This window comes from Paroedura picta, chromosome 18 (assembly GCF_049243985.1).
Source record: "Paroedura picta isolate Pp20150507F chromosome 18, Ppicta_v3.0, whole genome shotgun sequence".
NCBI lineage: Eukaryota > Metazoa > Chordata > Lepidosauria > Squamata > Gekkonidae > Paroedura > Paroedura picta.
This window is the reverse complement of record NC_135386.1, coordinates 3,418,889-3,434,886: the sequence shown is the minus strand read 5'-3', so window position 1 is coordinate 3,434,886 and position 15,998 is coordinate 3,418,889. Positions and strand designations below refer to the sequence as shown.

The 15,998-nt window shown below is 52.3% G+C and overlaps 1 protein-coding gene across 3 annotated transcripts; it reads left to right on the top strand.

The window, feature by feature from the left end:
- Positions 1–419: 419 nt before the first annotated feature.
- UBE2Q2 (ubiquitin conjugating enzyme E2 Q2) lies at positions 420–15,231 on the top strand. 3 transcript variants are annotated; one of them, XM_077317394.1, is made up of 13 exons: positions 425–797; positions 5,623–5,727; positions 7,112–7,216; positions 7,418–7,474; positions 7,841–7,975; positions 8,117–8,201; positions 9,764–9,824; positions 10,153–10,243; positions 10,584–10,642; positions 11,343–11,391; positions 12,010–12,105; positions 12,671–12,746; positions 14,037–15,231. In XM_077317394.1, the coding sequence occupies exons 1-13, from the start codon at positions 609–611 to the stop codon at positions 14,066–14,068; spliced, it is 1,140 nt and encodes a 379-aa protein (XP_077173509.1). In that variant the 5' UTR covers positions 425–608; the 3' UTR covers positions 14,069–15,231. The 3 variants fall into 3 exon arrangements, with proteins under 3 accessions (XP_077173508.1, XP_077173509.1, XP_077173510.1); XM_077317395.1 differs by having other exon boundaries at positions 435–797; positions 12,671–12,737; XM_077317393.1 differs by having other exon boundaries at positions 420–797; positions 12,671–15,231.
- The last annotated feature ends 767 nt before the right edge of the window (positions 15,232–15,998 follow it).

Here is a 15,998-nt window from a genome sequence, read left to right as displayed (position 1 = left end):
AAGGCTAAAGGGTGTCCTGTGAAGAGGTGTGAAACTTGTTTGTTCCGAGTCTCGTGCCGTCTTGCAATACAGACCCCGGCTCTCCCCTCTCCTTCCCTCCCCACCCAAGCTGCACGTATGAAACCCCCTCCCCGTAAGGATCTCCCCTCTCAGTCGAGCTGCAAGAAAGCCGCTTCCGGGTTCTCCCGAGTCAAGCTGCACGTGAGGAATCCCCTCCCGGGCTCTCCCTCCTCCAGGACTCCCGAGTCAAGCTGCACACGAGAAAGCCCCTCCCGGGCTCTCGAGTCAAGCTGCACGTGAGAACCGCCTTCCGCCTTCCGGGGGCTCTCCCTCCTCCCGGACTCCCGAGTCAAGCTGCACGTGAGGACCCCTGTGCGGGGCTGTCCCTCCCTCCTGCAGGCCTCCCGTGTCGCGGTTGCACGTGCGAAAGGCCCTTCCCGCGGCTTCCCTTGCAGCTCCTGCCTGCCGGCTGGGCGGGACGGAGGGCGGAAGCGGGGGCCGGCCCAGCGCAGCCCATCCCCTTCCCTCCTTCCCTCCCCGGGGCCGGGCCGGGCCTGGCCTAGCGGCGCGTGGTGCTGCGGGGGCCGGTGCGGGGCGATGCGCGGAGGATGTCTGCGGCGGCGGGGCTGAGGGCCGAGCTGCGGCTGGTGGCCTCCATCTTCGGCGCCGACCACGAGCGCTTCCGCGTCGTCTCCTGGAAGCCCGACGAGCTGCACGGCCTCTTCGTGGCCCGCCGCGCCCCCCGCGACCCCCAGAGCCAGCCCCCGCAGCCCCTCGCCATCCACTGCAACATCACCGTGAGCCCCGCAGGGAGGGAGGGAGGGGGCCTTTGGGTTGGGTTGACCCCAGGGTTGGGGGGCTTGCAGCAGCGGTGGGGGCATGGGCGTCCCTTGCTGGGTGTCTCCCCTCTTCCCCCTCCAAGGAGGGAGGGAGGGCCCCTTTGGGCTGGGTTCCTATGGGGCATCCCCCCTCTTCCCTTGCCCTGGAGGGAGGGGGCCCTTGGGTTGGGTTGACCCCGGGGTTGGGGGGCTTGCAGCAGCGGTGGGGGCATGGGCGTCCCTTGATTGGTGTCTCCCCTCTTTCCTTGGCAGGGAGGGAGGGAGGGGGCTGGGGTGGGGGTGAGGGCTCAGGGAGGGTGGTTCCCCCCGGGGTAGGCTGGGTCATTTGGGGCTGGGTTGACCCCAAGGGTGGGGCAGGGGGCTACTATGGGGTATCCCCCCTCTTTCTTTGCCAGGGAGGGAGGGAGGGTGGTGTGGTGGGGGTCAGGGAGGGTGGCTACCCCCGGGGTAAGCTGGGTCATTTGGGGCTGGGTTGACCCCAGAGGTGCTGCATGCTAGGTATCTCCCCTCTTTCCTTGGCAGGGAGGGAGGGGGCTGTGGTGGGGGTGGGGGTCAGGGAGTGTGGCTACACCCGGGGTAAGCTGGGTCATTTGAGGCTGGATCGACCCCAGGGGTGGGGCATGGGTGTCCCTTGCTGGGTATCTCCCCTCTTCCCTTGCCACGGAGTAAGGGAGTCTGTGTTGTTGTTGTTGTTGTTGTCGTTGTTGTTGTTGTTGTTGTTGTTGTTGTCATGGAGGGGGGCTCCCCCAGGGGCTGGGTCGACCCCAGGCTTTAATGTATTTATTGCATTTATTGCATTTATATACCACCACTCCCAGCAAGCTGACTCACAGCAGTTCTATAGGAGTAGGAGAGGGGGCTGTGATTGTCGTGGAGGGGGGCGACCCCAAGGTCAGCTTGGGGTTGCAGGCCCGGTCCCTTTGGGCCAGGCTTAGCACAGGGTTGGGGGTAGGGTTCCCCAGGCGACTCCAGTCAAATTGGGCTGGGCTAACATTCAGCACCGGTGGGGCACGGGGTTTCCAGTCCTGGGGGTCCCCCTCCCCTAACAGGGAGTCACGGAGGTTGCCGTGAATTAAGGGCCCGAATTGGAGAGGGCTACTCTGGAGGGTTGTCGTTCTAGTTTTAGGATTATTTGGGGCACAGTTACTGGAAGAGGTAGCTTGCAGGGTGTTATGGCAGTCAGCTTTTGCTTGATTCTGGGGTTTTCCTTCCCTGGGGGGATACGTGGAGAAGCGGTGACACCCCAAACTCATTGGGTTGCAGCTTGCAGGTGTAACTTTGGGTTTTCTTGAGGTGGATTGCAGACGGATCGCTGGGATGAGAGCTGTGACTTTACAGGCTGACCTTTTAAACTTCTGTTTTGCGCTTACGTTTGGTATTTTTTATTATGCTTTTAAGCCTACTGTTCTACATAATTCCTCTTGGATGTGTCAAATTCGGCCACCCCTTTGCACCGAAAGCAAACTTGCCCGTTTCCCCCCTAAAGATTTGGTTCTTTTAACGGAGCCTCCTTAGAGGTCATCTAGCCCAACCCCTGTACAGTGCAAGACATTCACAATTAGCTCCTCCTTTTGCGGTGTAAGATGCCCAGAAGAAGGCAAGACTCCAAGACCCTGAGCCATTCTGGCCTGGCAGAAAATGCCTGGCATTACCCAGGGCATATAATAATAATAATAAATATAAATATTTTTGCTTGAAAACATGGTGTCTGTTGTGGGGAGAGGAAGGGATTGTAAACCGCTTTGAAACTCCTTCGGGCAGGGAAAAGCGGGGTATAAGACCCAACTCTTCTCCTTCTTCCTCTTTTTCTTCGTCCTCTCTTCCCTTAAACCTGTTAAGCCCTGTTTCTCGGCCGGGTGTAGCAAGGGGCAAAGCTTCCCATCCGATTTCTTCAGCGGAGCTCAAGGAGGGCCTGTCTCAGCTGCGTAAAGAAACTAAGCACGGAGTTGAGAAATATCGCACGTTTCAGCGGCTAGTGACAAAGCAAATGGGTTTTCCCCCACACTTCCGAGATCCTGGCTGTGCTCAGAGCCGCGTTGGGGCTAAATCTCGACCCTTTTCTTACGTCCTGGGCGGACGGCACCTCAACCTCTTGGGCTACTCGCACACAACAGGCACCCTGCGGAGTAGGTGGGGCCGAGAGAGCTTGGACAGAACTGCTCTGTGAGAACAGCTCTGACAAGACCCCCCCTTAGCTGCCTGCATGTAGAGGAGGAACAGAGAATCAAACCCAGCTCTCCAGATTAGACGCAGCCGGTCTCAACCTCCACACCAGGCTGGCACACTTTACCACACGCTTGCCGCATGAGTGTAGAATCCTAGAGTGAGAAGGGGCCATAGAGGCCATCTAGTCCCACCCCTTGCTCAAGGCAGGATCAGCCTCAAGCATCCAGGATAAGCCTCTGTCCAGCCGCCTGGAACAACCCTCCCCAAGCACAGAAGCGTTCTTCTTGTCGTTTGCTGTTCTCCTGCACGAAACAGGACGCGCTCTCTAATCTAAATCGGCCGTGCCAGCACATTAAGGGCATCGCCGTATGCCGCTGGGCACGGTTCGGCCGCTCTGCGTTTCCGTGTGCGTCAATACGGGGGTTTTCGAGGACGCGGCGATGGGCCGTCACAGCTTGACCCTGCGCCACCAACGCACGCCGTGAAGGGAGAAGACCCTGAGGCCGTTCGATCCGGTCCTTGAGCATGTAAAGAGAGGCTGACGGGAGCATAATTATCTCGCAGTTATTTACTGCTCTAATTTCTTTCCCTCCCGCCGTCGAAATAAGAGATATTGACATTCGATTAAGGGGCAGAAGGAGAGAGCGGAGGTATTTGTATCTGCGTTGACCGTGTGGGTTAGAGGTTCTAGGCCTATGTCCCACCGGGATTGTCTTCCCTGCCCAAGACCCCTGCATTTGTTCACCGCTGTTTGGCGGAGACCGAAATTAACTGCAGGGGAGCCTCTTTTGGGGGAGGAATTGGCCGCGGCCATGCACATCCCTTTCAGTCCGGCTTCTGCACCGCGCCACTGCATGTGAGAGTTGGCGTGGATATTTTATGTACCAATTAAGATGCAAAAAAACAAACAAGCAAGTGAAAGGGGAGAGGAACTCCACCCAAAATATACTGTTAGTGCTGCAGGGGTCAAGCTGCCTCAAATAAAACATCCATCTATCTATCCATCTATCCATCTATCTATCCATCCATCCATCCATCCATCCATCCATCCATCTATCCATCCATCCATCCATCCATCCATCCATCCATCCATCCATCCATCTATCCATCTATCCATCTATCCATCTATCCATCTATCCATCTATCCATCTATCCATCTATCTATCTATCTATCTATCTATCTATCTATCTATCTATCTATCTATCTATCTATCTATCTATCTATCTATCTATCTGGTGGACACAGTGGTGGAGATGGTAAACAGAAGGTCAGCAGATCAGACTACAGAGTTCGACATTAGCTTTCGTAAGCTGTAGGGATTTCGCATACAAAATAGAGGATTTCACCGAGGCAACTGAGGAATTTATTTATTTATATTTTTATTTATAGGCTCATGGTCCCTGTCACTCATCCGTCAATCTAGCTCTTGCGACGTTATCTCAAAATATAAGTGTGTGTTACGGTTAGCCCACTGGTAGGGGGGTCGGGGCGTCATCAGGCCATGGAATTGGGGTCAATGCGGGTGGGCAGTGAGTTGTGAATTCCCGGCATTCTGCAGGCGGGGTTAGACTAGATGACCCTGGGGGGTCCCTTCCAATTCTGTGATTCTATGGGCTTTGTCCTAGCCTGGCCTCTTTCAACCTTTTTAACTGTGGAAGAATCCCTGGAATATTTTTCAGGCTTTGGGGGACCCCAGAAGGGCTGACCTGCCCCTTCATAGAAGTGGACACAGGACTAAGACACAGGAACCAGCCTATCAATCAATCAATTGATCATTTATCGTTTCCATGGGGGAGAAAGAGACGAGGCCTGTAGAGCAACAGGGAAGGGGGCTCCTGGGACGTCCAGTAATGTCAGCGGCCGTCGTAACCTCTGGGAAAGGACGCAGAACCCCCGGGGACCTCCTGCGAACCCTGATTAGGAATCCCTGCCCCTCGCATGGCTTTCTCTGTGAAGGAAGCCCTTGCTTTTAATGGGGGGGGGGTTCTGCTGTTGGAGGCTTCCCCCATCCCAGATCCCCCCCCCCGGGCTGCTCCTTCCATCTGCTGTTTGTTAAAGCAGGCGGAGGGAGCGAAAAATACTTGGCAGCCGTAGCCTGCAAGGCGGGTTTCACCCATATGGCCGAGGAAATAGCGGAGCATGGCTGGATTGTGCTCATGCATCATCTCCTCAGTGTGGCAGGAAAAGCACACTGAGCGTTTAAAAGGAAAACCTCCAAGAGGAATTCGCCCTCTCTTCTGCTGTGTTAGGTTCGAGTCCAGGAGCGCCTTAGAGACTCCCCAAAATTCCAGGGTCTAAGCCTGAGGCTCATGGGAATTGTAGTCCATGGACATCTGGAGGGCCGCCGTTTGACAACCCCTGGTCTAAGCTTTTGAGAGTCTAAGCTCCCCTCCCGCCTCTGGTTAAGATAGAAGGACTCAATTTCTTCTCCATTTGTATCTGATGAAGGGAGCCCTATTTCTGCCTGTTTCCTCATTGGTCTGTTCAGCGGGGAGGCCACAAAGGGAAAGCAAGAGGGGAACCGGTTTTGCCGGAAAACACCCGCGACGGGAAACGACGTTTGTCGGAACGTCTTACAATCTCTGCTCCAATGTCCTCCTTCTGTTTCCTGACCAGGAGTCTTACCCCTCTTCCTCGCCCATCTGGTTTGTGGAGTCCGATGACCCCAACCTGACCTCGGTCTTGGAGCGCCTAGAGGATATCAAGAAGAGCAATACGCTGGTAAGCGGTCGGAAGGCGGGTCACTTTTATCCTTCCGGAATTTTTCCTAGCCGAGTCCCAGTTTTGTAAACCACAACCCCCCCACCCCGTTTCTCCGAAAAGGACCTTTTGCCTTGATGGGTCCAGAAGAAGAAGGAGAAGGAGAAGCAGGAGTTGGGTTTTATACCTGGCTTTTCACTGCCCAAAGCCACTCACACCTTCCCCTTCCCCCAACAGACACCTCTCTTGGGGAGAAAGAGAGCTGTAAGAGAACTGTCCTGCGAGATCAGGCTCGCCTGGGCCAGGGCGTGTCCCGTTCTCGTAATCTTTCGCGGAGGATTAGCATCCCACCGTCGTCATCCCGGCAAGGATCTGTGGGGAAGGTTGCTCAGGAGATGGGAATCCGTGGGCTTGTGGGTGGGCAAGGCGCCGTTCGGTAGCAGCTGACGTCCGACGGCTGGGTAGGGTTTCCAAGGCAAGAGGCAAACAGAGGCGGCATGTCCTTCCCTGCCTCTGTGTATTTCCTTGGTGGCTTCCCATCCTCGGTGGACTCCCCAGGGCTCAGGGCTGCACTCAATGTCCTCCCAGCCCACTGCTCTGAAATCGCCACGTATCCCACCTTGACGTTTCGCCTGACGGTCCGAAGGGAGGGCTCCTTCCCGGGCAGAAGCCGTCCTCGGGGCTGCTAGGCAACCCTGCCTGGATGCCGCCTTCATTTCTTTTTAACGAGCCCAGTAATTGCCATGTGCTCCCCTTAAGCCGAAGTCTGTGCATTCCTGTGACAGATGTCGTCCCTCCACACATCCAGGGGAAGCCACTTTCCGGCAGGGAGAGGGACTGAGAGGGCAGCTGTGGGTTCTGCTGGCTAAAAATAGCTTCCTCGGAGCCAAGGGCAGGGCAGGGTGTCGAGGAGCGGGAGAAAGCAAGCCGGCTGCCAACAGGTGCTCAGGTGTGCCCAGGTGTGGCCAGGTTGCTTCCGTACGCCCAGCTGTTGTTGATCTTTCGCTCCTGCACACGCCAAGCTCAGCTAACTGGTAACCCGAAGACCCATCTGCCTCTTTGCCTCCTTTTTTCCTTTTCCCTAAAGATCATCCTTGCTCAGAAGAGGCCAGCATGTTCACAGAAGCTCATCCCTTGAATAAAGCTCTCAAAAGGCTCCACTGGACTCTAAATTTGTGCTTCAGGATTGACACTGGTTTCCTTTCCCCGACTTTATTTATTTTCCACTTTTCCCCACGCGGCGTGCATTGCTCTCCTCTCCTTAAAAACCTGGGGGTTTTATCCCAGGCCCCTTTGCCCGGATTCGGTGCCGCTTGGTTTTCTTTCGTCCACCCCCGGCGCTTCGTCCGATTACAAAAGCCGCCCCACGCAAACACCCTTGACTCTGTCTCTGCTTGTTTTGTAGCTTCTCCAGCAACTTAAGCGGTTGATATGCGACCTCTGCAGACTCTACAACCTCCCCCAGCATCCGGATGTCGAAATGCTCGACCAGCCACTGCCGGCGGGCCAGGTAAGTACCGGGGTACGGGTAGAGGTAGGAGTAGTGGTAGGGGAGGAAAAGACATTTTCTAATCAGAAGCAACCTCAGTGTGTCTGCAGGCTTCCTCCCCGCTCCCCTGCAAGCCTCTCAGTTGGCCGCTGGTTTCCTGTCCTTCCAGGAAGCAAGGAAAGGAGCCTGCTGAATGAGCTATTTTATTTTCTTGTTTTCTAGAATGGCACGACCGAAGAGGTCACATCGGAGGAAGAGGAGGAGGAAGATATGGGTGAAGTACGTGTGGGGAAAAGAGCACCGGGCAAGGGGAGGGGGGTGGGCTGGCCTGCGAGCGTCTCCGTAGCCGCTTCGGACTCGCCTAACTCCGTCTCCGGAAAAGGGGCCGGGCGCACGTCTTCCGCCAAATTCTTTTAATGAGATCGGGTTTAGAGGAGGGGGTTTATCTTCACGGCTTGAGAACGAGTTTCAAATCGTCACCCGTCTTGGCAGCTCTGGGGTGGGCAGAAAGACGGGGCATAAAACAAAACGAGGCACCCTAAGGGCCTTTCACCGGGACGTGCGTTTTGGGCCCCTCGGGATTTCTGCCAAGGGCTCTCAGTGTGGTGTGGGACCTTGAACCGGGGCGTCCCCTTGGCCCTCCAGGACATCGACCTGGATCATTACGACATGAAGGAAGAGCCGGCGGACGGGAAGAAGTCGGAGGACGACGGCATCGAGAAGGAGAACCTGGCCATCTTGGAGAAGATCCGGAAGAATCAGAGGCAGGACCACCTCAACGTAAGCGGGTCTCGGGTGAGGCTGGTCGCTTCCGCACCTAAACCCGGCATTCAGCTGCTGGGCAGTCATGCTAGTGATTATTTGCGCAGCTTTCGGGGGCTTCTGTGCAGAACCCATCCTTTTCCTTCTGTTTGCCTGCAGGGTGCGATATCGGGGTCTGTACAGGCGTCGGATCGACTCATGAAAGAACTCCGGGATATTTACCGTTCACCGAGCTACAAGACAGGTGTGCAGTCGGACCGTTCGGGGATGGCGGAAAGGTTGTGCCATCCTTGTTGGCACGCATGTTTCTAGGGTCTAGGCTCCTGTAGCCGCGTGAAATCTCATGGGTGTTGTTCTGTTTGGGGGATTTGCTGAACCGAGTTTTGCCCAGTCGTCGAAGCAGGGCCCCTGGAGTGCAGGAAATAAATCTCCCCAGGCGGAGATTTCCAAAAATAAACTGATGTTTATTCAGGTAGACGCAATTCGCCTTCAGGAGAGAGCGCAGCCTGATCTAAAAAAGTTCTTTCCCTGTTTCAAACGGCCAGCTCGTCCGGCATCGTGAAGGGGGGGGGGAGTATGAAGAAGAGTTGGCTTTTATACCCCACTTTTCTCTACCCGAAGGAGTCTCAAAGCGGCTGGCAATCGCCTTCCCTTCCTCTCCCCACAGTAGACCCCCTGTGAGGCAGGCGCAGCTGAGAGAGCTCTAAGAGAACGGCTCTACCGGAAGAGCACTATCAGGGCTGTGACAAGCTCAGCCCGCATTTAGAGGACAGGCATTCAAGACAAGTCACTGTATTGCTAAGTAGCTGCAATATTAACACTGTCACCATTACTGCTTGTTCTGTTAGAACTCATTGGTAATGTGACAGCCACCCCCTCCCACCCCCCTGTCCTAGAAGCCACCAGCCCCTCTGGGCCTTGAACTGGGGCTATCTCCTGTCGCTCTCCCAGTCAGGAAGGGTACTCTAAATACTGCTATGGGGAATACCCGTCTAAGAAGCTTGTTCTTAATTGCTACCAGGGTTTCAGCTATCTATAGCCCTGGGTTTTTTGGAAGGCCGCTAATCCCACAGAAGAGAGAGGGACGTGTACGCACGGACTTAGCAATGGCCATTTATCAACCGGAGTGCGCTGGGAAGAGAGCAGCTGCAGAAAGGCGAGGGCGTCTTCTGGCGTCACCACCGTTAGACCTTGGTATCACTCAAACCCTGATATCAGAGGTTGCTTTAGTAAAGGAGGAGATTGACAGACCTAGAGAGCTGTAGCAGGAGGAATCCCCAGGTTGGTTAGCATAGCAGTGTAGCCAGCGTGGCTCGAATCTGATTCGCCACTCCTCGTCCACGCGCAGCCAGCTGGGTGACCTTGGGGCCAGTCACAGTTCTCCCTGAGCTCTCCCAGCCTCACCGGGCACCTGTTGTGGGGAGAGAAAGGGAAGCGGCTCTGAGAAGTGGGGTATAGAATCCAACTCTTCTTCTTTTGCTGCTTTAGAAAAAGAAATCTTAGAACAGACTTGAACTGTGATTTCCCATGTATCGGCCTCCTTACCCTGAGTTCTCCCTGTTTCGCCAGGGAGTTTGTGATAAACCCCAGGGGGGTTTGTGATAACCTCCGTGACTCCAGCTCCGCCAAGCCGAGCATCCAATTCTGTAACGGCATTTGTGCCCGAATGTTGTGGCCACCTAGCAGACAGAATAATTGTGAGCCTTTCGTGGGATCCTGTACCCTCCTCTCCTCCGTGCCGGAGTGACGCGGGACAGCATGTCTAATGGACGGGCCCCCTCCTAATCCATGTCCCTGTTTCCACAGGGATTTATTCTGTGGAGCTGGTGAACGACAGCTTGTACGAATGGCACGTAAAGCTTCTCAAGTAAGTGGCCCGCCCCAAATAATCCCGAATCTGGCTTTAACGATGAACAGGTGTACAGATAGGGCTGCTCGTTGTCTCGTTTCCATGCTCCCGAGCATGGCGCTGCATGTTGGCTTAGAGGATGTAGTATCCTTAGCCTTGGAAGAAGGGGAGGAGCGCTCGGTCGCCCCCAAGAGGGGCTTTTTGGTGGCAGCGTCGGCGAAGAAAATCTCAATGTGGTCGCAGTGCTATTGCCCACGCCGTTCAAAATGGCGTCCACCTCTCAGAAGTCTTACCCGGCTGACTCCCGTGTTCTCCTTTTCCCTCTTTCCTTTGCCACGGCGTCCAGGGTTGATCCCGACAGCCCGCTGCATGGCGATCTTCAAGTCTTAAAAGAAAAAGAAGGCATAGAATATATTTTACTCAACTTCGCTTTTAAGGTAAGGAGGAGCAGGTCAACGGGGCGGGTAGAGGTCTTCCTGCAGGATTTGTGGAGCCGATCCATGTTGGCGCCATGTTGGAATTCATTCCAGAGATTGGGGGGAAAGGGTCTATGGCAGGGGTAGTCAAACTGCGGCCCTCCAGATGTCCGCGGACTACAATTCCCAGGAGCCCCTGCCAGCGAATGCTGGCAGGGGCTCCTGGGAATTGTAGTCCACGGACATCTGGAGGGCCGCAGTTTGACTACCCCTGGTCTATGGGATTCTATTTCCAGAATGAGCCCACCGAAGAACAAGTCTCCGAAGTTCCTAAAATCTTGCATCTGCTCCCTTTTTTCAGGATAATTTCCCCTTTGACCCTCCGTTTGTGCGAGTGATTTCCCCTGTGCTTACTGGCGGGTAAGTTGGTCCCCGCCAAGAAAATCAGGGAGGATGGGCTTTGAGCGTTACGGTCCAGCCGAAACATCAGGTTTTTGCAAACGGGGTTTTATGATTCCCTGCTAGTACGTAGTCAATTTTGTGATGGTCCTGAACTCATTCACTGAGATGAAAAGAACATCCTATTATTGATCCACGAGGGAAGTGCTTTGTGGAGAGTTCTATGCACTGTGGGGAGGTTTGTTCCAATTGATGCTTTGTTTGACTATAAGAACATCAGAAGAGCCCTGCTGGGTCAGACCAGCGAGGGCCCCTCTAATGTAGCTTCCTATCTCAGACAGAGGCCAGCCAGTTCCTCTGGAGGGCCAGCAACAGGGCAGAGAGGCTGAGGCCTTCCTAAGAACATCAGAAGATCCCTGCTGGGTCAGACCAGGGGTCCATCCAGTGTAGCCCCCTATCTCACACAGGGGCCAGCCAGTTCATCTGGAGGGCCAGCAACAGGGCAGAGAGGCCGAGGCCTTCCTAAGAACATCAGAAGGGCCCTGCTGGGTCAGACCAGTGAAGGTCCATCTAGTCCTGCATCCTGCTTCACACAGTGAGAACCATGGAGAAGGGCTCTGACTCCGTGGTAGAGTCTCCACTTGGCATGGCGATTTATACAGAAGGCTGAATTATTTTTTTTTTGCCATATCCTCAGCTTGCTTTTTTTCCTGTCTTGCAGGTACGTGCTCGGTGGAGGCGCGTTATGCATGGAACTCCTTACTAAGCAGGTGAACGCAGAGACAGACTCTTGCCCTAAACCGTTTGCTCCTGCAGGACTGGGGGGGGGGGTCAGGCTGAGGACGCCCAAATCCTCTCCCTCTCGTCCTTCAAGCGGACCAGAGCACCAGGGAATTAGGGGGCTGCCAGTTGTATATTCCCTCAGTGTTCCTTCTGGCGTGTTTTTAAAAAATCGGCCCTCTTCTCCCCTGCCCTTGGGCCTCCTCTGTGTCCCCAACTCCACCCACTAAGGCATCCATTTTGTCACTGCTCTCACTGCCCTTTGTCACAATTCAGAAGGTGCCCACAGGCTTTAAGAAGGCCAGAGACCCTTTGCCCTAGATACAGGCATGGCCAAACTGCGGCTCTCTGGATGTCCGTGGACTACAATTACCACGAGCCCCTGCCAGTACTGGTAATTGTAGTCCACGGACATCCAGAGAGCCGCAGTTTGGCAACCCCTGCCCTAAAAATAAACAGGTCTGCTCCAGAGCGTGAACGGAAGCAGGGGCATCCGTTCAAAGGCGTGTGAACTGGCCAAGAGGAAATCCGTTTTGGGGGCACCCTATTCTGCCACCCCACGAGCACCATCCCGTGCTGGAGCTTCTCTCCTTTCGCTTCCCTTCCAGGGCTGGAGCAGCGCCTACTCCACGGAATCGGTCATCATGCAAATCAACGCCACGCTGGTCAAAGGCAAAGCCAGGGTCCAGTTTGGAGCAAATAAGGTAGCTACGGTGATCTTGACTGCAGTGACCACTGTAGGGTTTGTTTGTTTGTTTGTTTGTCTTGGCCTCCAGAGAAATAGGAATAGCAAACTGTTGGTTTGGATTCAGTTCCAGGAGGACTGAATTCCCAGGGAAACACAGCAGGGTCCACATCGCTGTTCTTATCGATCTCCAGAATCTGTTTTCATGACGCTGTATGTTAATTTACTGCCCTGCCTGTAAGCATGGACCGATTACTTCTGGGGGATCGGCTCCCCCTGTCTGATGCCATCTTTAGTCTGGGGTAGCTGGCGGGGGGCATGAAGTGGGTAGGGGGAAGAGTTGGGAGGTTCAAATTGTAGGTTCAGATTCAGAGACCTTTATTGGCGTATAACGTGAATTACGTAAAGCAACGAGAAATAACCAATCCAGGCAAGGACATCGATCACAATGATAGCGTATTTTATTGTAATTTTAATAGTGGCCCTGACTTTGTCGAACGTTTTCCTGTCGCGAGCTGCCCAGCGCCTATAGGGGGTGGGGCAGTATAGGAATTAAATTCTCTCTCTCTCTCTCTTCCTTCCAGAACCAATATAACCTAGCGAGAGCACAACAGTCCTATAAATCTCTAGTACAGTTACATGAGAAAAATGGTATGTATGGTATGTATGTTTGGTGTGATAAAACCCGTAGTTTTGTAAGTATCAACATTACAAGGCGAGAGAGACCACCCCTCCGGGGGGAAAAGCTAGAACCAACCAACCTAAATTCTCTTTAAAGCTGCCGTGCTCACGGTCTTTGCACGCTACATGAACCAAACTGGTGTATAATATAATTTTCACGCCTTTCTGTAGTCCGGGGCTTGCAGTGTCTGCACCCAGGCTCTGGGACATCCGTGACGATAAGTATTCCTTATTCTTCCAACATAAATATTCACTGGGTCCCTGCCAAATCTTAATCCGTAGATGAATCAGCTGACACAGTGACTGATGAACAGGCCAGCAAGATGAAAGTGGGTTGTTTTTTGGGGGTTGTACGTATGTATTTGTTAGAAAACAAAGTGGAAATGTGAAGAAAACCAATTTGGTATATATTTTTTAAAATCCCGGTATGCAGGGTGCACGTAAACGAAAGCATGTCCCCCTGATACCCACTTGTTTATAATTTTTAAAACACTATAAAACACAACAGCACTTACTTCTGTTGGGGTCAATATATATTCAGCATTTGGAATTTCAAAATTCGTTTTGCTTCTACATGATGGGTTTCATCTTTACTACAGTATTCGGCATGATGCGTTTTTGCCCCTTCTGCCGGCTCTCTGTAACTTTTTGGCACTGAGTGGTGTGGTTTTTGCATGAAAGAAGGCAAATTTGATTCCGCCGTGTTAGACAAGGGAAGGGAGAATAAAAACGTCCTTTTTTCCAACAGTGGCCAGTACACCATATAGATAACTGTACCCTTGAGTATCTTTTTTTAAAAAAAAAACTGTTTTGGATGTTTCGACAATATGAAAATGTAAAGTTTGATTTAAATAACAAAAAGGCAAAACGGGACGTCCAGGAATTGTCGTGCTTATCTTGGTGTGGCGCAGAAAACCAATTTTTTGGGAACCCCTCTTGTCATGACGTGATCTTTTCCAGTTGGGAATTGGATTTTTGAACCCGATTCTGCATCTCTGAGGCACCCTCATTGGTCCAAACCAACATTAGTCCATCATGTCCAGGTCACCCAGACAGTTTTGGAGGGGTCGATGCCTAACTAGGGCATGAACCTCCCACAAGCCATTCAAATCTAGTCGCACGAGCACTTCCGAGCGTGAAATTGGGCGCTCAAAGTGTTGGTACCGCATCTGTTTTGTTTAGTGGTACGGCCACCTCTTGAGAAAAGAACGGGCCTTGGTCATTGCTTCTGGACTCCCACAGCCCACTGACCCTTTCTCTCCCCCGCAGGCTGGTTCACGCCTCCGAAAGAAGATGGCTAACCGTGCGGACTTGGCGTCCCTTGGACCAACGCTGGCGGAAAAAGGTGTCCCTTTCCAACCCAGACTCAAGCTACGAATGCCCTTAAACAGCCATACTGAAGATTCTAGCTAATAGATAATAGTCAGGTAATCAGTTGATGCTTCCAGTGTAAGTTAACAGTTGTACGATTCTGCGCCTCCCGCTGAGTATCTTGGACCGAAGAGTTTGCTGTTCTCGGCCCGGTGGATTATGCCTTACGAAGGGGCCGATCGTCTCTCCTTTTTTCTTTTTCGATTTTTAAGGGCGAGATTCTTCAGAACAAGGCTTACAGAGACATCAGTCAGTGGGTGGCTTCCTGCCCCCCATAATTTTGTATGCACTTTTTTTTCTCCCGATAGCAGAGAAATGCAATATATTTTATTCACAGCCGACTAAGTTTAACAAGCTTAGTTTAGGGATCTGTTACAGAGCTTCCCCATCCACCGGACTCCTGGGCCTTGTCAAACGTCATGCCCCTTTTTTTTCCCTTCCCTCCGGCCTAAAATCAAAAGCAGCTGTAGCATTGCCAAATCGCCTGATGGATAGGAAGACTGTACGTTGAAGTCATGACACTTTTTCTTTCCCACCATGGCTGTGTCGAGGATGACGGACTGGGAAGAGCTGCTCGTTGGATGTCTGAACCGTTTTAAAGCAAAGCCAGTCTGTGCCGATAAAAACTTTTTGACTAGTCGACTCCACTGGGGCATCAATTTTTTTTTTTTTTTTTAGACAGGCACTTCTGCTCTTTGGCTCCCGTCTCCTTCACGGCAGGAAGGAGACCCTAGGTTCTAAAGCTTGAAGTGATTTAAGTACTTGGACACCTTTTGCGTAGTCACTCAGTTCTGTCGTGACGGGTCGTTGCAATCCTTCGTAGAATCCACAAACTTCTCAAGCGCTCGGCTGAAATCGAGATGCAGAAGAAAACCGACAAGGAGTCTCTTGATTTGACGGTCGCGCCTGTGGTTTTGTCGCAAAACTAATAGGTATTGTTGTTCCTTTTAGGAAATGAATCTGGGTCGGCAACTACCTGTATGTATCTCCTTGCCTTACCTTTTAAAAAAAACTCATAAAATCAGGGTTGGGGCTTTGGTAATTTTTTTTCTGTTTGCAGGAATCGAATTAAAGGTAAAAGCACTTTTTTAAAGTCCAGAGTTGTCTCTTCTCTCTGCCCCTTCTTGAAAAATGTCACGGGTATTGGTGCCCAAGGGGCTTCAGGCGTTCCGTCCGTTTGTGCTTGGTTTTCTTTTCCACTTGGAAGAACAAAATACACAGATCTGGCCCGGTGGAATGGTTATCGGTGTTTATCGGAACATTTGTAGACGACTTCCCGGCCCCTCCGCTTTTCCTGGTTATACGCGTTCAGTCGCATAAAATCCAGTTAAGGCAAAGGCCGAATTCTGTAAACCTGAGGCGACCGCCTTTAAAAAAAGAAATACATTATTCGGTTCTTTAATATTCTAATGGACTAGCAAAACAACAGGTACATTCTTTGCTATGCTTTTTTTTTAGTTTCACTTTTTTCACGGCAGAATTATTTGGTGGTATACAGTAATCTATAAACTTGCATCAAGTTTATGAATAAAGAACCATTTTAAGAATTCTGTTTCTGATCGGTTATGTCTGTGTAAGTTGGCTTTCGACCGCTTGGAGTGTAGCATTTTTCTTGGCACTGGTGAAGATGAAGGACTTGCTGACTAGATTTATTTTTATCATGTGCTCTACATTTAATGTTTAATCATATATATAAAGGGTGGAGTTAGCTGCTTAGGGGCTGGGCATCTTTACATAATGCTACCCCCCCTTGCTGTTGTATTGGCAAGGTTCTTGAAATATTAATCCAAAGCAGGTAGAAATCTTATTCCTGAACAAAATATAATTTTTATAAATGTGTGTGTGGAAGACCCATTACTG

Coding starts and splice junctions, on each gene's coding strand:
- UBE2Q2 (XM_077317393.1), top strand. CDS start 609: ATGTCTGCGGCGGCGGGGCTGAGGGCCGAGCTGCGGCTGGTGGCCTCC. Junction 7,217..7,417: donor AGCCACTGCCGGCGGGCCAG/GTAAGTACCGGG, acceptor CTTGTTTTCTAG/AATGGCACGACCGAAGAGGT. Junction 8,202..9,763: donor TTCACCGAGCTACAAGACAG/GTGTGCAGTCGG, acceptor CTGTTTCCACAG/GGATTTATTCTGTGGAGCTG.